The 13298-nt window shown below is 34.5% G+C and overlaps 2 protein-coding genes across 4 annotated transcripts in view; both read right to left on the reverse strand.

Moving 5' to 3' along the window:
* LOC123563638 (tubulin polymerization-promoting protein family member 2-like) overlaps positions 1 to 13298 on the reverse strand; it is a 132556-nt gene that overhangs the window by 110947 nt on the left and 8311 nt on the right. The window lies entirely within an intron of this gene.
* LOC123563635 (tubulin polymerization-promoting protein family member 3-like) lies at positions 1803 to 11633 on the reverse strand. Of its 2 annotated transcripts, XM_045356543.2 has the most exons (5): positions 11394 to 11633; positions 10999 to 11022; positions 7954 to 8168; positions 3656 to 3821; positions 1803 to 2341 (listed from the first exon to the last, which is right to left on the reverse strand). In XM_045356543.2, exons 3-5 carry the CDS (start codon positions 8160 to 8162, stop codon positions 2156 to 2158), a joined length of 561 nt encoding a protein of 186 aa, XP_045212478.1. In that variant the 5' UTR covers positions 8163 to 8168; positions 10999 to 11022; positions 11394 to 11633; the 3' UTR covers positions 1803 to 2155. The 2 variants fall into 2 exon arrangements, with proteins under 2 accessions (XP_045212478.1, XP_045212477.1); XM_045356542.2 differs by lacking the exon at positions 10999 to 11022 and having other exon boundaries at positions 11394 to 11629.

A 13298-nucleotide genomic window follows, 5' to 3' on the forward strand; every position in this document is an offset into this window, starting at 1 on the left:
TGAAATGTGCGCGCACGCAAAGCAGAAGTCACCATACTGTATGGCATATATAGTTATACCTCTTTTTATCGAGCCTATTTTTTATAAATTGGATTTTAATACAAAATTTGTAGCAAAATTTGATGTGGATTTTTCCGTTCTGACGTCACAATATCGTCTCTGACTTCTGAAGCGTCAATCTTATTCCGCTAAGTTTGTACCATTGAGTAGTATTTTCTGCATACAAAGTGACAATATTTAGTATTTTTCATTTATATGACATTCATTGCGCAGGAAAGGGAAAATGCCGAGAGCACTCGGAACTGGGCGTTGCACGAAACGTGACGTCAGGGGCCATGTTTCTGATGCAATAGCAAAAAACTTGAAAAATATGGCGACGAATAAAAGCGGAACTCAGTCGCATATATTCTGAATTTTGTACAATACAGAGTTTAGGATGAAATTCGGCAACAAAATTTGGGACGCATTCTACCTTAAATAATGTTCACAACTGAATTCATTATGAAAAAAAAACATTATCAAAACTTGTTTTATATCAGTGTCACCCCTAAACTGGAGTATATTCATTTATACTGTAATACAGTTATGTTTATGCCGGTGCTAGGGGGCATGAGGGTTGATGCATATTTCAAAACCTGTCATGAAAAGACTCAGTCAAACCGGGTCTGCTATCATTTTGCTTAGTTGCGTTCCATGCTTCTTGCATGTTTTATTTTCTAAACTTTTTGAGACAAGCGTGGAGCTAGCGAAACAGACTATGTCTTTACTAAAGTGTTGAGCATTATAACGCAACCAAGCGAAGTATAAGTTACAGGCACTTATTTGCAAAATAGTTGATTCCACAAACATTGTATCAATATCTAGTATATTGATGTCAATATCAGTATTTCAACCTGGGAATTGTCTAATGATGATTATAACACGATAAATATCACTTTGGCAATTATCTGTAAGCTTCATTTACTATTCATTGCTGATAACCACCTAGTGCCGCATATTCTACCCTTGGGACCATTTCAAACATCATAAACTTGTACCATGTCTGTTTATTGCTTGTTTGTGTTTTTTCATACGCAACAATGAACTAAAATCTTTAATGTTTGTTTTTTAGTGAACTATGCTTAATGTCAAATTTATGTCTACCCTTTTCATCATATCAAAGTACGTTTTATAAAAAGTAACGCATTTTTGTACTGATGTTATACAACTTTTCCTTTAGCCTGCTAAATTTCTATAATGGACTGGTCCATCATATAATTTGGGCAGTACCATTTATCATTTGAAGGGGTGTTTACTGAAAATTTACTGACTGAATAGCGAACAGTGCAGACCATGATCAGACTGCACGGATGTGCAGGCTGATCTTGGTCTGCACTGGTCGCAAAGGCAGAATCAATTGCCGCCAGCAGGCTAAAGGTTAAACAATATTTTCAGTAAAGTACAAACACCATCAATAAAACACACACAATATACACATACACGTATCATCATCATCGTACTTGATAAATACACTAATTTATGATATTGAAAAGCGTTCTACAACATAAACACGAAAAAATACAAGAGAAAACTATCCAGCAGTGATGAGAAATCAAGTTATATCCTCCTATTGCGATATCCTCCGTTGCATTACATACAGGTAGTATGGAAATTTTACGTCTCTCTGAGCAAGACAAATGTATCCCAACAAGGAGCATTGCAAGAAAATAAATAAAATTTTATCATCTCTATCTCAGGGTTGGCTAAATATATCATGCACACAGTCTGACGTATATTTTCGATTAAGTAAGAAATGCCTGCCATTCTGGATCATTTGTTATTGGTGACCAACGATACATACATTCTGTCATCAGAATATTCATCTACATTTGTATTAATTTGAACGCTGACAAAATATCAGTAATGTCCAACAATAGTGAATTGTGTTGTTGTTCAATTTAACATCAACGGTCTAACTGTAGTTAAAAAGAAAATTTATAAAAGATGATTTTTCATTTTGTTAGCACGCGTATATGTTGTCAAACTGGGATAATATCTTGTTGTGGTATTTCTGCATACACATTTTAGTTACATACATATGAATCTCTTGCCGAAATAGTAAATTTTGGATGAAGACAAGCAACCCATCTTTAGATGTTACAACAACAGACAGTATTTATTTCTTTTTTGCATCGTAAGTGCCTTCCTCCCTATATGCTCCAACGTAACCTGTGTATTTTTGAGTGTTTTCTCGCCCCTCTTTCCCTTTGCCTTTTCCCTCGCTGTCAAACCTTTCTTTATGACTTCCGGTGTAGTGCGACGCGTCTGTCATTTTAGCAACACCACCGGTCTTCGATGTTTTCTAAATAGTAGAGTAATTGAAAATAACATCATCAATTATATTTATAAATGTAAAAATGTCTCATTATACATCACATATGAACACTAAGAAAACCTACATGCCATGAGTAAAATTAGGACATATGTGAAACAATATCTTGAAAGAAATAAGACAATACCCGAAAGGTATTATTAATTACATATCATTTAAATGCGGTGTCTTTGATGTCATGCATCATTTTTCTTGTATTCTGTTTGAATGATCCTCTTAAACTAGCCATTGCTTTTGAAGAATTTTCTAAACCTGTCATTACAGTTTTAATAGATCCGATTGTTTTAGAAGTTAGAAAGTTGAAGTTCAACTAAGTCTTCTTGAAAGTAGGATTTCCTTTTTTTCCTTTAATGATTCGTTTATCTTCGTAACAAATATCTCGACACACAATGATATGGACGGTTTCAAACATCAGAAATAGGATAAACAACTGTTTTAAAATCAGGTACAACTGCATTTTGATGACTTTCATAAAATTCTTCGAGATCAAGTTCATGCACGGGTTGCAGCCCCCTCAATCCATATATATCAGTTTATGTATGGATGCATATACACAAATATGCAGAGAAAATTAAACAGACAACGTGGAAGAAACGAACAAATAAAGTAACACGGCGTGGCCTGGTCTGGTGGCAAAACACACTTGGAAGTTCAAACCTGTTAATTGTGTACCAAATCTTACTCCCCACCGTGGTCGAAAGTTACAGTTATCCCTGAAGGCGATTCCCTTACACGCGGAACGGTAACAAATTAAATGATATATGAAAGACAGAAATGCTCTTGCAAATTCATACAAAAAGAAAAATATACGCATGCCTCTACAGAAAGACATGGTATCAAGAGAAACACCATTAACCCTTAGCCTGCTGGCGGCAAGTGAGTCTGCCTTTGCGTCCAGTGTACACCAAGATCAGCCTGCACATCCGTGCGGTCTGATCACATGGTCTGCACTGTTCGCTATTCAGTCAGTAAATTTTTAGTGAACACCCCTTCAAATAATAAATGGTATTGCCCAAATTAAATGATGGACCAGTCCATTTTAAAAATTTAGCGGGCTAAAGGTTAAGAACACCAAGATTCAGGATTATAAATGGATATTGTTGTCAAAGTTATAGTCACAGCTTTTTCAGTCTCTGTAATGAACAGTAACATAATACATGGGCGCTGACTAACCTTTACAATAATGATAACCGTGTATTGATTGAATCAGAGTGGCAACATGCCCATTAGAAAGCTCCAAAATGTGTATAACTACGAGATTTCAATATCGCAAAGAACAAATACCGTAGTATGTTTGACCGGTCCAGTAGATTTACTAATTAATTGTTTGATGGACTCCACTTCTGAATCATCGTCTTTTAGTTTATTGTCGTTCTTTTTCTGCTTGGCGATTTCCGTTGAAATTCCAAGAATAAACGCATTGACCGTATCCTTATTCAACGGCATAGCACTGAATAATAAGAAACAATTGTTAAACAATTACAATTTCAGGGCCTTATCTATCTGATGATAGTGATTAATGTCTTACAAAATAAAATTAATACTAGAAATCGGCATATATCCAGCCACACTTTTGTTGAAAAAGTACTGTAAACTGTTGTTTATTTGATTCGTCGAAATATTTGTTGTTGAGCCCAAAGATATTATCTGTGTAAGTTCTAAGTTATAAATTATAATCATTGGGGCGAAATGTCTCGTTCTGAAACAAGAAATAAAGAATTATATTATAAAATACCACATTTTGAAAAGAAAAAAAAATCTACCTTCTCTAAAGAAATGTGACACCGGTAATTGGTTTCCAGCTCTAGTCATTTTTTTATTATTTTCTCACATAGATTTGTAGATTTTCCCTTTAGTCCGCAGATATTAGTATGCTAAAGACTGAACAAAATGCCTGACTGACCTTATAAAAAACTAACAAATCTGACAGATATATCGAAACAAAAGAGGATTAACTCTTGTTTAAATTAAACTATAAGTCACCTCAAGATCAGATGAAATAGAAATACAGCTGTCTGAAACATGAATTATCTGAATGCTATACACTCTAAAGCCTCAACAAAGTAAAAGGTTTATCATTGGATTTCCACTCGTATTTTGTGTGTGTTATCATTTTGCTTGCTGCTAGCATGATACAAGTTCCAGTCTCAAACGTGGTGTGGTTTCGGCATGTTTGACACTACATGACAACACGTTTTCAGACAAAACATCTGAGCAAATCAGGCTGGAAATCAAACGCTACTAGCCTTGCTAGTTGGAAAACATGTACAGGTGGGAGTTCGGGGGTCCTGTCCGAGAAATTTTGAAATGAAACAAGATGATATTGTGCATTTGTAAGCCATTTTACACAAAACCAAAAGAGCGAATCGGTTAAAAAGTACAAACAACTAGCCTGTTAGCGTAATGATAGGTACGGGGTCAGGGGCAAAACGGCGCATTTTCTTCCTTTTCAAAACAAACATACATCAGAAAATCAGGTAGAAAAATACACACTATCGGCTTTAGTGTTTTTTCCATTAAGTATTTAGACAGTCTTCAAGATAATATGGTTAATTTTAAGCTTGCATACAGAATATACTCGTAGTTATCAGCAAATCAGGTTGAAAAACACCACACTACAGGGGATGGGAAAGGTGTGGATAGGAGTTCGTTTGTGTGAAGTCCAGGTGAATTTTTTTAATTCAATACTTTAAGGTAAACTTACAGATTTTGTGCCATTTCTACAATTAAATCTGAAAAGAACACTGTACTAACCAGTATACTTGAAATAGTTTGGGGATCCTTCCCTGGGAAGTTTTGAATTCTACATAACAAATGGTGCATTTTCAAGCCATTTCAGACGAAAAGTTGTAGACTAAACAGATAGTCACTTATGTGAAAAGGCACACACCACACTACCTTTGAGTAATGCTGTTGGTACTTAGACAATGTCAAAAGGAGATTTCAATAAATGATTTTATTATATAACAATTGGACTGTAGGGGAGACAAATCCGGCTGTCATCGTGTACGCCTGTCCCACTGAAAGTCACTAACCTAATATTCTCTACATTAGCCGATCAGATATATAGTTTTGTTTTCACAGTAAGATTATTTGCTTACACAATTGTATTTTAACTTATTCAAAATATATCTTTGATTTATTTTTGCAATTAATATTTCTGCCTCTTTGCCTTGTGTATTTTTGAAAAAATAAAAATAAATTACGATTTTTAATAGATACCAAAACTGCAATTTACTAAAATTAACACCGAGCTGTCTCAGTGTGCCTTGGTGTAGTTATTTCATTTTTAATATTTTTCTAATTGTAAGTATAACATAATGCAGTCATAATTACAAAATGCAGATTTAATCAATCTTGCGCCCCTTCTTCAGCAGTGTTTAATATATTTAAATGTATTATATACATATGTATATGTTTTGCACAGTATGAGAATACGTTCACAGAATTGTCCTGCGCATTGTATACGAATTCAAAAAATGCCCAGCAATTCTAGAATTATACCGGATGATTTTCTAGGATTTTGCAAGTAATATTTAAGCTGTAACTTTGTTTGGACTGAACATAATTTTAGAACATTAGTACTAATATTGTTAATTAACATAGAAAAAAAGAATAAAAAGGTAAGCTTTGTTTCATTTAAAATACATTTGTAGGTTAAAGTTCAAAGCGCATGTTATTCGAGTTGCAGCTTAATTATGATGATGTCGTGAACATTTTAAAATACTGAAGAGCATTGATGCCAGGTGTGATTTATTTAGCAACTTGAAATTTCAAGGTACAAACTTGAAATTTCGACTTAGCAACTCGAAATTTCGATTTCGTTTTAGAAATGTATCTATCACATCCACAGAAATATAATGTCCTTTCATCGATTAATTCCCATCATATGCCAAATTTAAGGTTTTACATTTGTCTTTTTATCATTTATTATAATGATATTGATACAATCTTCATGCTAATTTTCCTGTATTTTGCGTACTAACTAATGTTTACTGCGCGTTGTCTACTGTTTACTTGTATATCCTAAGTTTACTTACTTAACTGTCTGCTGTTTACTTGTATATCCTACGTTTACTCAGTTTACTGTCTGCTGTTTACTTGTATGTCCTACGTTTACTCAGTTTACTGTCTGCTGTTTACTTGAAGTATATATTAAACCTAGTATCGAGGGCTTGGTGCAAAACTATTGTAAGTGCATATAAATAAAGAACAAGATACAATAGTTTTGCGCCAAGCCCTCGGTATGTAATCATAAAATATCAAATCTAAAAACAATTCAAAAGCAAAAAAATATGACTTTCAGAGAAATGGAAATGAACGATAAAATTCATACCAAGTGAGGCAATATTCCTGTCTGTTAAGTTTTCAGATAATATAAAAAAAATAATATGGTCAGACATTGGACTCGAACCCATCCACGACTGGCAAATACGAACTGGTTTTTCAATAGTTACATCGTTACTTAGGTTCGGACACCGTAAAATGATTAACAGAACCATACTGTGTATTCATGAGAGGCAGGCCATTAATTATGAAAATATGATTATTATTATGTGCTACAATTCTTCTCTGTCACGAATATCGCCATAATCACGATTACCATAGTGAGTATACCCTTCGCTTTTTCTCGCCCTGTGCTAATTATCTTTACCATGTCTTGTCTTTCTTTATAATCAAAGATGTCTTAACTTTAAGAATGAAGAGAAAGTTAAATGACAAATGTTATTAATAAAAGTCTAAATGTTTACATTAACAATAGTTTAACTTGTAAACTTTCTAAGAAATCAAACAATGCAATTCTTATAATTGTGCACCTAAAGTTTCAGACATGACTTCAGACTTGTGTAAGCTATGAGAAAATGGTACACATGTTACAAAATCACGACGAAGAAAAAGTTTTAAACATTATATAGGCAATATTTGTCAGCCTGTCAGTTGTTTGGAAAATGATCTATTGCTTTGTTTGTCTCGCTTTATAGGTCTAGTCAGAGTTCTGCCCCTTAAATTTACTTTATATGTCGTTTTGGTGTGTTGGCGCCCTTCTAACGCACAAACAAGCTAGAATGACTCATCTACTTGTTGGCACCGACACGACAAAAAGGACACTCAGTCACATATTGGTGGTACATTAACAGGATTGAACTCCAGATTTTGGCTAAAAATGATATTAAAAGTGAAATCTGGTCTTATTATGAACATTAGAACATAACATAACATTTTGTTTCTAGACTATCTTAAAATCAAGACAATAATGTCAGAGTCGGGAATTGAACCAGGAACGCCTCGACAATACAAAACATTCCAATCGTCTTGACCAATACACCATGGATAATTTGTACGACCGTTAATTACAAAGCAGTTTACCTCTGATTATCCGTTAATGATAAAAGCTTTTCAATTTTAAATCGAAAAATAGTGAAAATACTTTTCCTTTAACATATAATCTTTCAGTTACTTCTTAAGAAATATTAAAATAATTCCTTGATATCTACAAAGTTTCTTTTTTGTTGATGTCGTACGATCTGGAGGTCAGTGCCTTTAACATAATTGACAAAACTTTTATACAAACTTAGCCTTACCCAGTTCTTTTGTCTTTTAATTTACTGAAAACACTGCTGTCGGTGCGCTGTATGACATCGTATTTCTTGTACTTTGTATTGAGAACGTCTGTCACTAGCTTTTTAGCTGCCGAGGAGGTAAAATTGCCTTTAGCATCAAGGAAGTCTTCGAATTTCTTAATTAATGTGCCATCATCCACAACCACATCCGCATCCACTTTCCCGGCCATTTTAAACTGCAACAAATAGATTCAAAATGAAAGAATTCATGAAGAATTCTAATTAAACATTGATTTTATTCTGTAGTATCTTTTTTGGGGCGAATAGACCCAGAGTTAACAATACGATTCAGATTCTCTTAATATGATCTGCCTACAAGCAACCAGTAAACAATCGCCCCAAAATAGTCCTTACTACGGAAGAGCATTAGTGCCAGGTATATATTATTTATTAACTCGAAATTTCGAGTTTCTATGTCGAAATTTTGAGTTACTTAGTCGAAATTTTAAGTTACATTTCTCGAAATTTCAAGTTACTAAGTCGGCATTTCAAGTTACGTATCTCGAAATTTCGAGTTACTAAGTCGAAATTTTGAGTAACGTTTCTTGAAATTTCGAGTTACGTATCTCGAAATTTCGAGTTACTAAGTCAAAATTTCGAGTTACGTATCTCGAAATTTCGAGTTACTAATTATAATAGTTTGTGCTGATGTATAGGTCCTGGCCAAGATTAGGTACCTGGTGTATCCTTTGGTTAGCCTACAGGGTCATATGAAGCAGCGTTTTCTCATAAAAATATCACTATTTAAACTACGTTTAAGTCTGGAAACTCGACGTAGTTTGAGACCATATGGCAAGGAAATATTGACATACCCTACATGAACGTGTAGTAATGAGTCTGACCAAGATTGGGTATCTGGATAGATCTCGATTTTGAGAAGTCATAGAAGGTGACTGGGAAGTATTTACTCTTAAAATATTTCACTATTTTTACCAATCTGGAAGGTTTTCAACATAGTTCGAGCCCCTATCAGCTGAACATACTATGCATGTAAATGAAGGTTTATATCATGGATCCAGTTTGAAATCTGGAGTAGCTCTAGAGGCTATGGGGTAGGTCATACATTGATGTATGATAGTCAATGTTAAAGTCACTATTTGTTGGGTACAATATATGGATATGTAGATAGATTATTCCACTTCGAAAAGTCAAAAGTCGTCAATTACATTTTGGCCTTTGACAGATACACAGACGTTCAAATTTTGCGTATAAAAGGGCAAGATATGGAGTCAAATTTTCGTGTCATCAAGCCGAAATTTCAAGCTAAGTAACTCGAAATTTTAAAATATTTCAAAATTTCAAGTTAGTTACCCGAAATTTCGAGTTAATAGATTATGCTCTTCTGTAGAAAAGATTTTTATCGGAACACTTCGTTATAGCTATGACCTCGAAATATCTCAAAATTTCGAGTTAGTTACACGAAATTTTGAGTTAGTATCTCGAAAGTTCGAGTTAATAAATAATGCTCTTCCGTAGAAAAGATTTTTATCGAATCACTTCGTTATAGCTATGACCTCGTTCTATCTCAAAATTTCGAGTTAGTTAGCCGAAATTTCGAGTTAGTATCTCGAAATTTCGAGTTAATAAATGGATTTTTATCGGAACACTTCGTTAAAGCTATGACCTTGGTCTATAAATAGCTGTTCATACAAACATTACGAAACCAACCAGACTTACTGCAGACTGCGTCCAAGTACAGTCTCATTCAGAAGAAACGTCGATGTGAATTACACTGTGCAATATAATTATATTTTTAACAAAAGTATTACTTTTATTAAGTATGAGTTTGCATATGATACAAATAATAAGCACAAAATGAGAGTGAAAGGGAAGCATAGATGTTAAAAATAAATTTCCAGATCAGTTGCTAGGTTCTATGGGAGGTAAGCGATGTGTGTTTGCAACAGTAACGTGAGAAGAAACAAATGACCACATTCTACGATTAGCGTACATGTTATATTTTGTTACGGAAATAATGTTTAAATTTACACTTACATTTAGTGTAGAAATTGAAATATTATTTGATTTAACGACAAGTTTTATACTAAACAAACTCGTTTTAGAAACATTCCGACGAATGTTGAAAGTAATATTGTAAAAAGTGCTTTGTCTCCAGTTTTTCTTCAGAGGAGTAGATATAAGCGATTTTTTGTTTAAACATCCGTTTTCAACAATATTTCGTATTACATTTAGGCGATCATTTTTCCTTGCTGTGGTCATTTTCCTAACCATCATATTAGGGAAGGAACATGATTAGACCACAATCATTTCCTGTCCGGTTGGTAACGGGGTTCGAACCAAAACATTCCCCCAGACAGACAAAACAATCGCCCGCCCGAACAGTACTTCCATGATTTGATTCTTTTTGGTCTGCTTTTGACGGCAGAGCATTAGTGCCAGGTGCATTTTATTTATTAACCGACCAACCCACAGACCGACCGACAAGCGCTGAGCACAGAATATCAAATAATTTATATCGGTGGTTTTCCAGTTTTTCATGGTGCCCCTTCGTGCATAATATCAGACATGGAAAGGCACAAGGGTAGAACTGCTGACCTTCCACAAGCCAACAGGATGCTTCCTCACATGAAATAATTCTACTATCAAAATGACATTTCAATGGTGTATGTGATTTGAAGCCAGCAACCTGAGCCAATCGGCCACTGAAACCTCTAAGGATTTTATTTATAGTTTCCCTTCTGCAAATGCAAGAAATCTCAAATAACTGACAGAAGAACCATCTTAAACCAAAAGGCCATTGTACGAATTCGAGTCAGTAACCCGAAATTTCGAGTTCGTAAGTCGAAATTTCGGGATAGTAAGTCGAAATTTTTGGAAGTTCTGTGTTCAAATCCCTCCAGAATCAATACTCTAACCCAAATTCTAGATGCGAGTAAAGCATAGCACTGATCGGGGTTAATTAGTATTAATTGCTGTAAATTTTGAGAGCACAGAGTTTTACAATTCATCTCAAAGAAAAAATTATACATCTAGGTATCTACTTACATACAAATGTTATTTCCAGTACAGCTGAAACAATCAAATATTTATGTATAAAAGCGGCTACGAACACATTGCACAAAATCCGTTTTAAGTAAACGCGATAATATTGATTGAAGTAACATTTGTGCACATTGCTGCAATAATGGTATAGAAATCAATAGTCTTGAGTAAGACTGATGATAAGGATCTACTAAAATCAAGTCTTACTTCATGAAACTATTTGGAAACATTCAAATTATGCTGCATACGTTTTCCAGCAAACATTAACTGGGCTAATTATAATATTCCTGAAGAAAATGTAACGTATTTTATAATTGATAAGGTCTTGCATTTTTCTAAAGTATAGTTTAATTATAATTTCTTTCTTAAAACCCAATAAAATATTATAGAAACTTCACCTTCCGCAAAGAATATTCCAATTACGTATATCAGACAACAAATAAACGACTTATGCGTGTTGAAAACAATCCGGCAGCTGTCTCAGATCTAGATTGAGCTGGACAAAACTGGGTATACCACTATATCCAATGTAAACAACACTGTTGTCATCAATAATCAACACGTGATCAGTCTCACTTGAATGCAGTTCATTTAAAAAGAGTATTCATGTATGTTGAGGCCTAATGCTTTAACGCGTACGGAAATTACTCAAAGGTCGAGTATTCTCTTTCGTTCGCATTATTTCAATTGATCCGGTCCGGTGGCGAAGTTTATTTGTAGTAGGCCTAAACGTTTTTTTTGTAAACTATAATCATACGTTCATGAACAGTGGAAGTTGTTGGTGACTAGCAAACGCGTTGGCTAGGTTTATTTTGTCTTAAATTTTATTTGTTTAACTCATATATAATCAATGAGCTGTTTGATCAACATTTAATTAGTCTTTATTTAATATCAGGTGCACAGGACTTAATTACAACATATCCAATGATTGTTACCAATTATCATTTCCTTTAGCTCTACACTCATAAACATGTTTATACACACACAAAAACAGCCGTTAATAAATAAATTCAGCAGAAATATTTCATCAATATCCCTAACAGTGTTTTATTGATCCCTCGTATATAGTTTATTTACTGATTGAAAGAGGGAGATGATGACAGATTTACAGGTATAAAACAGGGAAATGTGTTTGTGTGACAGATACAGACATACACATTTATATTTTTGATTTCTCTGGGTCCTTCCGCCCATTTTTCTTTCTTGTAGGGTTTAACGTCGGACCGTTATAATTGTAGGTCATAGTTTTATGGAGAGGGAGACCACTGTTGCCATTTCGTGCATAATTTTAGGCACGGGATGAAAACCTAGGTTTAAACAAGGGCCTTCCACTGGATGGCTACCTCACATGAAAATTTTTTTCACCCACGGCGGAGAGGGTCAATGTCAGTGATCTTAACTTTTCAGCTACAAAACGTTTCTGACTTTCAATGAAATTGCAATAGAATATAGCATACCATGAATGCCGGAAGTAGAACATGTATGGTATATCAAAAGTGCCAGAAGTATAGTAGGTATGACATATCACAAGCGTCAGTCAGAAGTATAGTAGGTATGACATATCACAAGCGTCAGTCAGAAGTATAGTAGGTATGACATATCACAAGCGTCAGTCAGAAGTATCAGTCAGAAGTATAGTAGGTATGACATATCACAAGTGTCAGTCAGAAGTATAGTAGGTATGACATATCACAAGCGTCAGTCAGAAGTATCAGTCAGAAGTATAGTAGGTATGACATATCACAAGTGTCAGTCAGAAGTATCAGTCAGAAGTATAGTAGGTATGACATATCACAAGTGTCAGTCAGAAGTATCAGTCAGAAGTATAGTAGGTATGACATATCACAAGTGTCAGTCAGAAGTATAGTAGTATGACATATCACAAGTTCAGTCAAAGTATCAGTCAAAGTATAGTAGGTATGACATATCACAAGTGTCAGTCAGAAGTATCAGTCAGAAGTATAGTAGGTATGACATATCACAAGTGTCAGTCAGAAGTATAGTAGGTATGACATATCACAAGCGTCAGTCAGAAGTTCAGTCAGAAGTATAGTAGGTATGACATATCACAAGCGTCAGTCAGAAGTATCAGTCAGAAGTATATAGGTAGACATATCACAAGTGTCAGTCAGAGTATAGTAGTAGACATATCACAACGTCAGTCAGAAGTATAGTAGGTATGGCATATCACAAGCGTCAGTCAGAAGTATAGTAGAAGTATAGTAGGTATGACATATCACAAGCGTCAGTCAGAAGTATAGTAGGTATGGCATATCACAAGCGTCAGTCGGAAGTATAGTAAG

Source organism: Mercenaria mercenaria, chromosome 2, assembly GCF_021730395.1.
Source record: "Mercenaria mercenaria strain notata chromosome 2, MADL_Memer_1, whole genome shotgun sequence".
Classification (NCBI taxonomy): Eukaryota; Metazoa; Mollusca; class Bivalvia; order Venerida; family Veneridae; genus Mercenaria; species Mercenaria mercenaria.

What these genes read in the sequence shown, in the direction of transcription:
- LOC123563635 (XM_045356543.2), bottom strand. Translation starts at nt 8,162, where the DNA reads ATGGCCGGGAAAGTGGATGCGGATGTGGTTGTGGATGATGGCACATTA. An exon ending in TTAAAAGACAAAAGAACTGG is followed by an intron (nt 3,822 to 7,953) that starts GTAAGGCTAAGT and finishes CTTATTATTCAG; the next exon opens with TGCTATGCCGTTGAATAAGG. An exon ending in GACCGGTCAAACATACTACG is followed by an intron (nt 2,342 to 3,655) that starts GTATTTGTTCTT and finishes TCTACTATTTAG; the next exon opens with AAAACATCGAAGACCGGTGG.